Genomic DNA, 14,859 nt, shown 5'->3' on the forward strand with positions numbered 1-14,859 from the left:
GTCCATTTCAAGTAGACATTGTTCCCTGGTATAACGATCGTATGCGATCATTCAAAGAAATTATTACCTTCTTTCATTGCTATAAATCACAATCCGGATTGCATGCAATTAAGCAGAAATCGGTAAATATTTCAATAATAATTATTCTAACTGAATTCCGCCAAATGGCATTCTGCGGAATGACTTTCGGTAAAAAGGTACATTCCGCGAAATGTCTTTCGGAAAAAAGGTGCATTCCGCAAAATGTGTTTCGGAGATTTGGTACATTCCGCGAAATGTCGTACCGCGAAAAAAAATTCCGCGATATGTTTTTCGGCGAAATAGTATACAACCAAATTTCTTTAACTCGGTAAGGTAGAAGAACAGGAATATATGTCAAGGATTCATTTAGAAAAGTGATGATAGACTACATACCACCTGTCTATAAGGCAGAAGTGGTAGTCACTAGACTGATGAGTGCTGAGCTCATCTCCAAAGGTTGAAAAACTAAGCAAGCATAAGAAGGAAAGCCATTTGGCCGAAAGGATCGTTTGGCCGAAAGGGTTGTTTGGCCGAAATGGTCATTTGACCGAAAGGATCGTTTGGCCGAAAGGGTCGTTTGGCCGAAAGGGTCGTTTGGCCGAAAGGGTCGTTTGGCCGAAAGGGCCGTTTGACCGTAAGGGTCGTTTGTCCGAAAGGGTCATTTGGGCGAACTGGTCATTGGGCCGGAAGGGTCATTTAGCCGAAAGGGTCATTTAGCCGAAAGGGTCATTTGGCCAACAGGGTCATTTGGCCGAAAGGATCATTTGGCCGAAAGGACCATATGGCCGAATAGTTCATATTAGGAATGAGAAGAGAGACGTCTCACTTCTCACTCTTCATTTTTTCTCTTCTCACTGTAAAAATGTCCTATACGGCCAAATGACCCATTCGGCCAAATAACGCTTTCGGCCAAACGAACCTTTCGGCCAAACGACCCTTTCGGCCTAAGGACCAGTTCGGCCAAATGACCCTTTCGGCCAAATGACCCTTTCGGTCAAATGACCCTTTCGGCCAAACGAACCTTTCGGCCAAACGACCCTTTCGGTAAAATGACCCTTTCGGCCAAATGACCCTTTCGGCCAATCGATCCTTTCGGCCAAACGAACCTTTCGGCCAAACAACTTTCGGCCAAGTGGCATTCGGCCAAATGGCTTTCGGCCGAATGGGTTTCGGCCAAATGACCCTTCCCAAAGTATATGAGATAACAATCGCAAAATATTCGAATATGATGCAGCTTATGATGATTGTAGCACATCCGGATTTCTGGTAGCAGGCCTATGGGAGAAGAAGAATTCTGAAAGCTTCTAAGAGTTTATGGAAATCCGTTGGAATCATAATTATACCTACATTTGCTTAAGGCTAGTAAGCTGCTGAAAAGTAGGGCAAGGTGGTCGGTTGTCGGCATCCTTTTGTTTTTGGTCCATAACTTTCGTCCAATTGCACAATGTAATGATATTTGCATACCAATAGAAGCAAATAGGCATAAGCTAATAACTGGTGGAGAGATTTGTTTTATTTCATCTATTGGAAAAAATTATTAACAATTTTGTTAAGCGTTGATTTTATGCCATTTCGAAAAAGGGGGTCGGTGGTCGGCACCCTTAAAAAAATCACGGAAATTCGGAGTAACATTGTTCCTGAGATTTATGAAAAGCCGTAAATAGTACTGATCACTCTTAAAATTTTTTGGACGATCATAAGCTTTACTGGTAGATCGTAGTGAAATTTATGAAGATTTCTAAAGGTTCGAATTTCTAGAAGTTGGTGTTAATTGCTTGAAATCATCCAATATTTTATAAAATTTACAGGAATCCATATAATCACTTCTGGAAATCCGTATAAAAGCTTTTTAGAAATTTTCTATAAACACTGGAAATGTAATTATTGTACTCATAGTCATAGGGAGTTTTATAACTTAGCTGATGGTGTAAAAAAAACTCTTGAAATCCGCGAGGATCTCCAGAAAGACAAGTGGTGGAATTGAATGGAATTGTACGAATTCGTCTTATGACAATTCCGAAAAATCGCTTAAATTCCATAAAAGTATTCTATAGATTTCATAATCCAGTTTCTGTCCTACCCACGTCTCGGAACGTGGCCACGCCACTGTTGAAAATGCTTACAGAATCCTTCACAAGTACTCCGATTCATTCACAATAAACCACCGGCGGTGAAAGTTATTTCATGAAAATCGTTGTTGTTTGCGGTATTATTTACGAAAATTAAAAGAACGACTAAAATTTTCAAATTTACAAAATCGGGTCGAAAACGTGATAAAATCGGTTCGAAAACGTGATGAAATCGGGTCAACACTGTTCCAGATTGAAACCAAAAAGATAGAATACCAAGCAGAAGGCAATTAAACAAAGAATAATGGGAAGGTTTTCGTCTTCAATTAGGCTTGAAAGCATTACGCGTGTTAATTTGGGGTCCAAATCCGCGTAGCTGCGCGAAGTTCAGATCGCGGTTCGGACGGCCAAATCAACGAACGTAAGCTTACGGGTGGTGTGCTGTCGACTTTCAGACGGTCAGGCTGTACAGTCCAGTACCTGACAGTGGAAAGTCTAAGCAGCGCCCTTCGCTTCTTCTAACAGAGTCTTGTTCCGTCGAGTTGACGGCTCAAGACGCTGTTTGCTTATTAAGGGGGAGTCAAGCTACACACTTGAGCGGAATTCCAGACGGCCAGGCTGTACAGTCCAGTACCTGGCGGTGGGAATTCCAACTTCGGTTGTAACTTTTGGCTTCGTCGAGATCTGACACTAGTTTTCTGATTCCAGACTGGCAGGCTGTACAGTCCAGTACCTGATAGTGGGAATCACCAACTAGTTTAGGATCTTCAAGCTAAGTCATGCACTTAGTCAAATTTCCAGACGACCAGGCTGTACAGTCCAGTACCTGGTGGTGGGAAATTGACGTTTGAGATGACTTGGCTCTTACGAGAACTCAACATTTGTGTTCTGTTTCCAGACCGGCAGGCTGTACAGTCCAGTACCTGACGGTGGGAAGCATTGGCAAGTGAAGATTTCGCCAAGCGTTTACTAGTTAAACTTTTCTATGTTTCCAGACGGCCAAGCGGTAGATTTTTTCCTGAAATTTATCAAAGAATGAGATAAGCAATCCTGAAGGATTTTTTGGAAGGATTTTTAACGGAAATATTAAAGGTAAATGTTTCGAGGTACTCTTGGAGTCATTTCTAATGTATTCCTTAAACATTTTCTGTTGATATTCCTAGAAGAATTCTTAAAGGAATTTCCAAAGGAATGTCTAAAAGAATTTCTGAAGAAATTCCTAAAAGATTCCGTAGAGTATTTTCCGAAGAAATGTTCTCGGAATTCCTTCTTTGATTTCCAAAGGAATTTTTGGATATGTCTCCGAAGTTAGTCTCCGGAGGATTTTCTAAGGAAATCCATAGATGAAATTCCGAAAGAGTTCTTGAGGGAATGTACAAAGATATTCTTGAAGAAATATAAGAATATGACTTAATGGCTTCCTTTGGGAGTTCCGGAGGAATTATTGGAGAAATTTCCGAGGAAATTGAATTTCCGATAGTATCCGAAGGAATTCCTGAAATAATTCGGGTAGAATTCTTAAAAATTTTCGGAAAAAATCTGGAGGTTTTTCCTAAAGAATTATTTAAGATATTTACGGAAAAAAATGTTAGGCCGGAGTTAATTCTTAAAGAATTGGAAGAATTGTGGTCAGTAGTAAAACCTGGTTTAGACTCTTGAATTGCTTTTTAGAAAACATCAAAATGTAGCAAATACAGACTATCCATTATCACACAGGGATTAGAAATTTTTGAAAAAATATTGCAAAAATTTCTTAGTGACCTTTCCAATAACGGACAATGAAATACACTAAAATTTCGTTATACTTAAAACTGCCGGACATTTTATTATTGATTTACGCCTCAAATTTTAGACCTCTGTGCTGACGCCAATTTATAAATGAACCAATTAGCATTAGCATTAGCATTGACCAATTCGCACAAATTCGTAGGCGGTCCAAGCCAATACTATGGTATGAGAGTAGCATCACTTTCATCCGTTACCACAGATAATCATTTGAGACTAATCACTATCTCTTAGATGGAAGCAATGCACTCTCCAATAGTCGAGATCTGTCCTGGCCACGTCCTTGCGAATGCTGAGGAAGGAGAAGGATGGTTAGTTGAACACCTACTTAAGAAAGATGCAGAGAACTCTACGACCTCTCATAGGTGCCACGGGAGGTTTTGGGATTGTGTTGAAGGTTATAGCAGTAGGAATCGTTTTGGTAGAACGTGAAACACAGAAAAAACTAAGATAGAAATACAAAGAATGGAAGGGACGAGCCTGGGATTGAACCCACGACCTTCTGCTTATAAGGCAGAAGCGGTAGCCACTAGACCACCGAGCTCGAGCGCCAAATTATAAATGAACCAATTACGGCAAAAATACTGGTGGCCCACCATTACCAAAACTCCGGCGCCGCCATAGTCTCCCATGCAAACGATAAAAAAGTTTCTGCAGAACAACTAAGGCAAATGCAACCTAATTGGCTGGTGGAGGTTTGTAAAGATGTTTGAAGGAAAGAAATATTTTCGTGGTGATTTGAGACCCCTCCCTTTCCAGGAGGGGTAAAATAGTAAAGCAAATGGAACCAAATTTGGCATGTGGAGGTTTTTACATTGCCCGGAGACGAGCCAGCCTCGGGCTGAAAGTCTCCTTAATAAAGACAAAAAAAAAAAAAAAGGTTTTTAGAGGCAAAACATTTTTCTTCGGTGGTTCGAGACACCCTCCCCCTTCAGGAAAAGGAAGATCTCATATTATTGTAACAGCCATTTATGCATAACTCGAGAACTAATTAGGCAAATGGAATCAAATTTAGCATGCGGAGGATTTTGAAAACAAATGTTTCTGTGATGATTTCTATTGAAGGAGGGGGCCGAGGCACGCATAACTCAAGAACTATAATCAAACAACTGGAACCAAATTTGGCCTGCCGAAGCTGAAGACATGAAATGTTTCTATGGTGGTTCTATGGGGGGTCCAATATAAATGAAACATTTCCGCATTATCTCTCTTGAAAAAGAGGTTTTTGAAAGGTTAAATAAAATCTAATAGCAGAGGAAACGTCCAAACCTAGGGTAAAGGATGTATTTTGGACCACCCTTACGGGGGCTCTTATTTTGGGCCACCAAGAGGAATTTGCACTCAGTGGTTCAAAATATGAGCCGTCGAACTGGTGGTCCCTCACCCTAAATTGTGAAAACAAAAATAAATATTTGTGCTATTTGACTATTGACTATTTGACTATATTGATTTTTGGCGAGACGAAGTTGGGAGGGTCAGCTAGTAAGTTAAATAATCAACGCAGTAACTTATTTGCCGCTCGTAAAAATGACTCAAATATAGATAATGTATTGATGGAATGGATTACATTAAACTCTATACGTGACATGCCTCATAATAGTCTATGATTCCCAATTCTCTCCTAAATTTGCAATTTAGTTCGAAAAGTTGATAGAAAATTATTTCTTGGATATGGATAACAACTGGTAGAAATTATTCCAAGATACGTACAGACAGGCAAATTTATATTATTTCGTGAATTCCCGAGCAGGAGCGACGACCTGGATAACAGAAAGTGGTATGATTTAGCCTTGCATAAGAGGTAAAATACCAAAAAATAATACCAAAAACTTATATGCAGAATACTCGAGGCATACCATGCTTAGGTATTCCAATACCAAACGAATAATAATTTGTTATGCATTTGGTATTGAAATATAATTTAATAACAGAGTATGTTATGTCAAGTATTATGCATATTAATTTTTGGTATTATTCCTTTGGTATTTTACCTCTTATGCAGGGCTAGTTCATATCAGAGTATCAATAACAGAATTAAGTATTATTTAGCCAATTTCTCCTGCTCGGGTTTACGTCCACAAAACGGGTCATTTTTCCACTCAGAATTCTTCAAACAAGCTAAGAAATAGTCACAAAAACTTATTGACTGCCTTGAAAAAGGTAATAGACTTTTGATAAAATGAATTGAATCGAACTCCATACGTGACATCTCTCGATATTGGACTATTTTGTTATTTAGTCCTAGAAAGCTGCGGATAAATTATTTCTTGCTTTTTTTGGAAAAGATGTTCAATTTTGATACACATAGCTTAAGAGATATTGCGAAAAAAGATTCGGCTGCCGGTAGGACTTGAACCCACACTATTCCATTAAGTACACTTGAACCCACACTATTCCATTAAGTCCGTATACTTAATGGAATAGTGTGCGGGTTCAAGTCTCTTCGGCAGCCGAATCTTTTTTCGCAATATCTCATAAAAAACACCTTAAATGAGAAACTTAACTATGTGCATTAAAATTGAACATCTTTTCAAAAAAAAAAAAGAAAAAATCTGACTTCCCTGATTTTGATAAACTCAAATGGTCAAATTTTGTTCGGGATACGTTAAGGCAGGCAAATTTTAATAATTTCAAGATTGCTGATTTAAAAAATAATCCATTCTGCCTAAATTCTCTTTTAATTCTAAAGCGAAGTAAGCAACCAAAAAAGTAGAAGGTTGTATAAAATACACGACCGCAAATTGAACGTAGAATTACAGACCCCATTCAATTTTGGCAAAACAAATTTTTGCTTTATTTTTTTTATTTTTGATATTGCTTATAAACCACGTAAATATCGTAATCCTTGCAAAAAAAATGGTCAGACCAATAAACCGACGTGATATTTTTTTTAAATTGCCTTAAATTCTTTTTTAAAAGATAAACGCCTAAGTATCGAAATTTTCGTAAAAGAAATCGATTAGACCCCGAAACCTACGACGGTCACATACAAACAATTTCAGCTAAACAAGCTAGTTTTTAGCTGAAGAAGTCTATTTTTGGTCATATAAACGCTTTATCCGCCATTAATGTCCGTTGAGGTAATTTCAAAAAAAAAAACTCTCTAATTATCCGTATTATGTCTACTTGAACACCATATACACAAAATATGATCATAGCTGAGTCATATTAACTACATTATGATCATTTGAACATGTTTTTCGATGATGTATTTTAATGATGAATTTTGGTGAAAATTTCAACGGTTCAGAAAAGTTTCCGCAAGTACCGGACATGATTGCACCATATTCAAATATGATAAAGTTCCGTTACATGAGTAAAGACATCATTTAGAATAGTATTATTTTTTATTTGCTTTAAGTTGTAGATATTAAAATGTGTTAGTAGAGCTTATTTGACTCTCCAGCTAAATTTCTTACATTTTACTTAAAATTCCCACCTTTTTCGATGACATCTTCAATTTTTGTTTCTGCTTATTTCTGTGGCTCCCTGATACCTTAGCAAGAAGAAACAATTGGATTGAAGTAAGTTTATCAAAATAGGTGTAAAGCATTGCTATTTGATCACATGAAAAACTTCACTGTCCGGACCCGGGAGACGGCTATCGGATACAGAAATTGATTTTGCACCACAGTTACATTAAACATTTAAAATATGGCTAATATTGACCATCTCCACATAACCAGAATCCATTCGATTGATTCTAATATTGTTGATTCAAAACTTTCTAAAATAAGGCGAAACATGAACATTTGTGGCATTTTTGTTCAATTTCAAATTTTGTACAAAGTTTGCAGCATGAGTATCTGATATTCCATGCAGGTAAAAGACTTTTCAAAAGCTTTCTTTTATTTTGAGAAGTGTCCGGTATTTAGAGGTGTCCGGCGCTGGGGGATCTCCCAAGCCTGTGACAAGCGCGGTGCCATCATCATCAATAGACATAGCCCGCTGTCATCAGTGAAAAGCAGTATGAAAAAAAAAATAGTGCCCAGGACATCCTGGCTACGTTCTGGCGATGGGCTAAATAATAGGATGTCAGTAGCCTGGGATTTACCCTAAGCATAAGAGCATATGGAGACGCATGGTGCATTTGTGCATTGGATACATCTTGTGACAAAACTTGTTGTGCAAATTCCATCACATTTGTTAATTAAATAATTGTACAAGTATGCTAGCATTTGTATTAAAACTTGTTTTAAGGAAAACCTGGCGTAATTACAAATTGGGAATTAAGTGTTTTTGGTTATCCTTCAAAGGCGCCGGACGAACGGATGTTTTTTTTTGGCTGATCATCAAAATTCTTCGCGGTTTCGTTTGTGCTCAATGAGAATAGCAATATTTTCGTATTGATACTTTTTCAAACTGAAATTTCTATTCAGATTTAAGTTATTGCTAAAAATAAGTGTGCGCGGGGGCCTTTTTTTCTGTAATACGAACATCACTTCAAAGTTCTGGACGTGTTCTTGTACGAAGTTTATCGAATCATCCATCAAACTATCTCAAAAATATACTTGTAAAGATTTCTGGGTGTTTTCGATGGTTTCAAAAATTTGAGTAGGACATAAGTGACTGAATTCAGGGGCCGCATTCAGAAGTACAATGATAGAGTATGGGCTACAAAAACAATCACAAAGAAATATGCATGCGGGAATGGGAATGCGGCTGCTCTAACTTTACAAATCACAATTACAAATGTAATTTTCAATTGACATTGATCTTCTTAAATTTTAACCAGGACCGGATATAGCGATCAAAATGGAGGAGAGCCGGGCCATAACACTAATTACAATGAATACGACTGTTCGAACATCATGAAAATACATCAGGAACTCAAAGAATACTGTTTGAACTTGAAATCACTTGATCACTTCACTGCTTCTCTCATCTAATATATAGTACAGATGGCAAGCGTGTCAGTCAAGAAGTGCTAGCGTGGTGGAGAGTCTAGGTTCAACGTCTGTCTTTGGCCATATTTTTTTGTAGGCAAGTTAAGGGAATTACACAGTGATTCATTCCTCTGTGGAGTTCAAACATATATTCAATTTAGACACAAACACATAACCAGTTTCTTTTCTCGTGTTCGGGGATCTAATACAAGCACTTGCGATATTGATTTAATGCAATCTGTGCATATGCTCAAAATTATGGCAAACTGTGCATGGAATTAATGCAAGAGTGCATTAAAATCTTGCACTATCTGGCTGAGTGTACGTTTAACAATTATTCAATTTCGTTCATACCAGATGTTCTAGGTTCAGATCGGTCTGCCAGCAGACCGAAACCAATCCCGCAAGTCTATTCAAGTTCCTAGAGCTCTTGGGCATGATTTACTGCTCCAATTAGATTACTGCAGATGTTGTAGGTCTCCGAAATGTTCAGGAGCTCAGATGAATCCACATCAACTATGACTTGTAGAATTTTATGACGGTCCCAGAAATTTTCGTTTACACTCTACATCCGAGCATTACACTTAGATTTAGATGAAGTTTCTGTCAAATATAGTGATATTGTTTTGCCTGAAAACTCATGGAAACAAAACGTTTTTCAGCTGGAGGCACTGATTCTTTAAGTAAGCATCGATTATCGAAGTTGATCGAAGTTTTAATTTTAAAAACCGAAATTCAAAATTATCGCTTTATAGGTCAAGAATTTGACCATACACAATTGATCAATGAAAACAATTCGAAAACAAGACATTCAGAGAAAAGCAGCATTACGCAGCACTATACATACCACATCGTCTATATGATCGTCAGGCCCTATCTTCCGCTCCAATGTTTTGTTCAACTTTCCCAGCACCAGCATCCGATAGGATTCATCTTCCATCAGCTTCTTCAGACGGTTCAGCTTCAGCCAACCAACTCCCTCGCCTGCGAGCACCTGGTTGACCAAATCCTTCAGAAAAGCTTGATTCTCGGAGTTACTTGACGATCGCTCAGCATTCTGCAACCGCTGGAGCTCTTCCTGAGTTTGTTTCGGCCCGGAATGTTTGATCAACGGAGTGCGTTCCACCAAACCCTTACGACCCGGGAATGGATCAAATGATAACTTATCTTTGATCTTACTTTGTTTTTGATTAGAACTGGGCTGAACATTACCAGTAGCTACTCGCATCTGTTGTTGAGTTGTCTGTTTGCTCTGTTTATTGCCAAACAAATCCGAAAACATACTGGACGTGGATTGAGCAATCCCATTAAAATCACTAGTGATCGACGAAAACAGCGATTGATTCGTAGTGGCCACAGCACCACCAGATGGCGATACGACCGGTTGATTTTGAAGGCTTTGTTGGCTGCCTTGATGTAGTAAGCCCTTTTTGGCCGCCGCTTCCTTAGCTGTCTTCGTCAAATCTCCAAGTGTTGATTTTCCCACATAGGTTAAATCATCGAGTGTATTCTTGCTAACTCCAGCCGCTTGCTTCGATGCTTCCAAGGCCTGCTTAGATGCTTCCTCCGCCGCCTTCTTTGCTTGTAGAGTCAGCTAAAGGTGTTAGATATCAAAATATTCAATCATCATTTCAATATGTTAGCAAACATTGCTGCGGCATGCAAATGACGACATCCATTAATTTTGAGAAGTTCTACCTAAAACATAAGATCTGGTGATCATCGAACTACAAACCTGTTCCAATGGTGCGAGTATTTTCATTTCCTCTTCTGCATGCTCCTTCAACTCTTTGGCTTGTTCTTTAAACTGTCGACGTGTGATGTTGTAGAATGATGTGGTTTTGTGTTTTCATTGATGGGATTGGATTAAAAATCAACCAAGGCCATAACCGAAAAGACACATCGAGAAGGTACGTTGTAATGAATTGGGAAAGATAAAGAAAAATAGTATGTTTTGATAGAAAACAGGTAGATATAAAACACACCAAATAGACACATATTTGCTTCAATCATGCTACCTTTTCAGGAGTAGCATTCTTACCTTGTCTACGTGAGCTAGCAGACCGTCTTGGCTACTTTGTCGTGTAGTCTCACGCACCAACTCTTTGGCCTGTGAAGTCAAAACTTCAAACAACGATCCTTGAGAACTTTGGCGCTGCGACCCTGCTGAACCAAGAGAAGGTGGATGACCACTGGAACCTGTTGATCCTGAGCTAGAAGTTCTGGCTAGAATGTTGCTTCCACTAGGCTGCCGACCGAGATTTGGTGATAATGGAGGCGGTATCTTCCCCAGGCGGTTGCGTTTACCTTCGGCGTCTAAGGAACCGCTGCTCTCTTTTGATACGATCGTCTTTGGTGTAGTTGTTGAGTTGGAGTCAGACTCGTTTTCAAAACTACCATGCTGTTCCTTTGTCGGCTTTGGTGCCACCTGCATTTCGACTCTTGCTTTCGGATTGAACTCGCATTCCGAATCTGGAGGGCTACTGAGATCTGATCGGCTTGACGATGTCGATGCTGGTGAGTCCGGCCGATCGGCATCGTCAGCTTCCGGCTGCGGAGGTTTCATTCCCTCTGGGTAGCGCAGGGAGCTCGGTGGCCGATACACCAGCTTCGGATCGAGATTGGAAGATAAGGTTTTCGGAGCAATATGCACATGGTGCTGGTTCCCGTAAACATCGTGCAAACTTGGTGAAAGATCTGAAGACGCTATTTCGGAAACGAAGTCACTCAGCGAGGAATACGACGAACTAGTGCTCTCGGCATTTTCAGAGTCGGATCCGCTTTCGTCCGTGGGTTGGTTCTCAATTTGTTGCATACCCTTAAGAGCACTATTCAGCGAACCACTATTATCCCACACATGGAATTTAATGGGAGTCAACGTATGTGCGTACCACTTCGGTTTATCTCCAACTTGTGCTGGGTCCAACACACCGGTCTGCACTCTCAGAAAAGCCACATTGTTAGGAGTGAGCGACCACTCGGCCAGCCACTCGACAGCTTGCGTGCGCGCAAAGCGGTTGAGGAACACGGAAGCCCTTGGTCGAGACCTGAGAAAACTGTTGATCTGAAATGCGACCACCGGTCGCGGATACAATCGCAGCGTTCTCGTGTGCTCGGTAAAGTTCGCGAGCGTGTTTTGAGAGTTGAAAAATCGTACCATTGCGACACGAGTTGCAACGTCAACCGAGTCCACGTCCGTACCGTACAGGAAGGGATTCGGCTGGGGTGGACCAACGGGACTCGGCTGGCGAGGTGTACCAGCCGCACCCGAGAACGAGCTCCGTTGGCTATTGCTTGCTGATCCTGGCACTTGTAAAGGCTGAGGGAAGCTGTAGTGGTAGGTAAGGGCATATTAGGATGAGAAGAAAACTGACAAAATTAGTAGAACTCACGTTTGAGGGGGAATGTTTGGTCCGCTAAAGCTTTCACGATTCGAACCGGGTTGGCTGACTAGGAGACCCGACTGCACCGTGCTTGCTTGATTGCTTGTTGTCATGGAAGTTAAAGCCTGAGTGAATGAAAAAAAAAGTTTTTTGTTTAAGTTAGATAATTTCTACAATGCAAACAAAAGTTTTCTAGAGAATTATAAATGTGCAAACAAATCTAGTGAAGCTTGGTTTACGTTTATAAAAAGAAAACATTTAATGTTAAGAATAAAGAACAAGAGTTTTATCAACATGTGAATCGTAAACTAATAAAGCTAATACAAACATCCCTTCAAAAAGGGGACAATGAAAAAATTCTGTCCAGCTCTGATTTGGTTCAAAATGTAAATTGGAGTGAAAAATGATAATATTTCTAAAAAAAATCATGAATTTCCAAAACATTCTTCAATAAATCCGATATGATATTATATTTTATTTATTATAATAGGTATTTTTTTGTATTTTTATCTTATCGAACATAAGATGAAAACTAAAACTAAAACTGAAAACTTGTATCTAAATTAATTAATGTTAAATATTAATATCAGCCTGGTTCATATGCGTACAATGGTCGATTTTTGTGGCTTATAATGAATCCAATGATATGGAAAGATGAAACCAGTTTCAATTAAACACTATTTTCCTCCAATGAAATCTTTTTAGCCTCAATCCACAAAAAAATCCGAAGATGGAGGGTCACATAACTACCTGGGGAGGGGCGCATATCGCTATACATAAAAATGAGTTTGCATTTCCTTTGAGGCAATATAATTCACGAACGAATGAACCGATTTGCAAGATTTCCTCACGAATCGATTCATCTTGGGATCAACTGTGTTTGTACATACTACATATCCAATTTGACGGGGAAAGTTGGAAATTTATCAAAATGCAACGGTTCCCAGAGTTCTTAGCCATGAGCCATTAACCTCGATCTAAAGTGCTACGCCGGAATAAGCTAAACGATTGACAGATCCTAGTTTTTTATAAACATTTGTATCGGCTGCCCCGTGCTGCAAAGGGAGAATGTGCTGGAGGCGAAGACGGCAGCAAAGAAGAATTCCCGAATATGTTTTGGCGTAGGAGGAGACCGGCAGCTGGGGAGCTGGTACGTGAACAGTGGCTGCTCCCGCCACATGACCAGCGACCGGAAGTTCTTTAGCGAGATTGACGAGAGCGTAAAGTTATGTGATACGTTGGCTGATGGTTCCGCCGTGAAATCCGCCGGTGTTGTTGAAGGCTCGCTAAAATGTGTGGATGGTAACGGCAGATTGAGCGAAGTGTTAGTACGAGATGTGCTGTATGTACCGGAATTGGACAGCGGACTTATTTCAGTCCGGATGTTAGCACAGAATGGACTAAAAGTGAACTTTGTGGAGTCTTAGTGCGAAATTATCAATAACAAAGGAAAGGTAGAAGCCGTTGCAGAACTTCGTGGTGACCTGTATGCTTGTCAAATAGCGAAGAGCTTGAAGACAAATGCCAAGGGAGAAGAAAAGCGAGAGTTTCCAGTAGGACTGGATCGGGTCCGAGCAAGGGATCCACGCTGGAACTCCGAGCGCAGCTGTGGAAAATGGCAAGAGAGCAAGGAAGTGCATAGCCAAGCTGGAGACAGGCGTTTCGTTGAGGAGGAGATGAAGGACGTAAGCAAATTTCATGACTGTGAGAAAAACTAAGAAGAAATCCGATGCTGAGTGCCGGATGAATCGCTTGACAAAGCCAAAGCGGTGAATAAGACGACCCATGAGCTGGTAATGTAGATAGTAGATCGATAAGTGCCCATGTAGAACTATGTGTTGACTTTGTGTTTGTAAAACTTTGTGAGAACTACGTGATGATAAACCTCGAGGAGGAGTGTTGGCTTTGGGCCAGTCTATTATATGTTGTCGATGTTTATAATCCGTGACCAGCCCTGTAAATGTATGTTGAATGTATGTAAATAATAGTAATAAATTGACCACCGCGTAGCTTGTGTTTACTTCCACTGATCGCGTCCGAAATACCCCGCCGGGAGTGTAGATCGGTTCCGCTGTGTACCGTGGGAAGCCTCCGTGACAACTTCCCACATGTACATACTAAGAAATGAGGAAAACATCGACAATTCTGGGGATCCTCATACTAATATTAAAAAGGACATAAAAATAATACATGGGAACTCTGACACATAAATCTCCAGCCATTCATTTCATTGACCGGCTAAAACAATAAAAAACGACGTGACGAAACTAAAACACGTCCACCCGCGAGCATGGCACACTTCGACTCTCTTTCAATAAATATGCCGACATTGTTCTGAAAAAGGGTTTTATGCGAATTAATTGGTTTCTGGACAACTTCCGAAGAAATTTCTTGAGAAATTTCCGGAAGATTTTTTGGAAAAATCTATAAATTTCGGGAATTTTATGAGACTTTTTTTAAAGTAATTTCATCAGAAGTAGTTTAGAAAGCTCCGCAAGGAGTTCCTTCGAATACTCCCTCAAGGATTCCATTACCAACATCCATCGAAAAAACCCTATGCGAATTTCTTTTTAAAAAATCTAAAAGTCCTTTCAAAATTTTATATAGTGAAACCATGTCCAATTCCTCAAATAATTCTGTTCAAAATTGCTGCAGGAGTTCTCTTATTATAAAAAAAAGTTTAAATAGTTCCGGTTATATTCTTGAGGGATGAAC

The 14,859-nt window shown here is 39.7% G+C and overlaps 1 protein-coding gene across 8 annotated transcripts in view; it reads right to left on the reverse strand.

The window, feature by feature from the left end:
• Window positions 1-14,859, reverse strand: part of LOC134205646 (MAP kinase-activating death domain protein) — a 129,609-nt gene that overhangs the window by 57,354 nt on the left and 57,396 nt on the right. For 7 of the 8 annotated variants that reach the window (XR_009978167.1, XM_062681096.1, XM_062681097.1 and 4 more), the window contains 4 exons: window positions 12,154-12,269; window positions 10,803-12,090; window positions 10,497-10,568; window positions 9,609-10,355 (listed from right to left, as the gene is read on the reverse strand). Coding sequence is in view for 7 of the 8 variants with exons in the window: in XM_062681096.1 (XP_062537080.1) it covers window positions 9,609-10,355; window positions 10,497-10,568; window positions 10,803-12,090; window positions 12,154-12,269 (2,223 nt within the window). In the remaining variant the exon portion in view is untranslated. The remainder of the gene's footprint in view (window positions 1-9,608; window positions 10,356-10,496; window positions 10,569-10,802; window positions 12,091-12,153; window positions 12,270-14,859) is intronic. The other variant, XM_062681098.1, reaches the window with a different exon arrangement.

Source organism: Armigeres subalbatus, chromosome 1 (assembly GCF_024139115.2).
Source record: "Armigeres subalbatus isolate Guangzhou_Male chromosome 1, GZ_Asu_2, whole genome shotgun sequence".
Classification (NCBI taxonomy): domain Eukaryota; kingdom Metazoa; phylum Arthropoda; class Insecta; order Diptera; family Culicidae; genus Armigeres; species Armigeres subalbatus.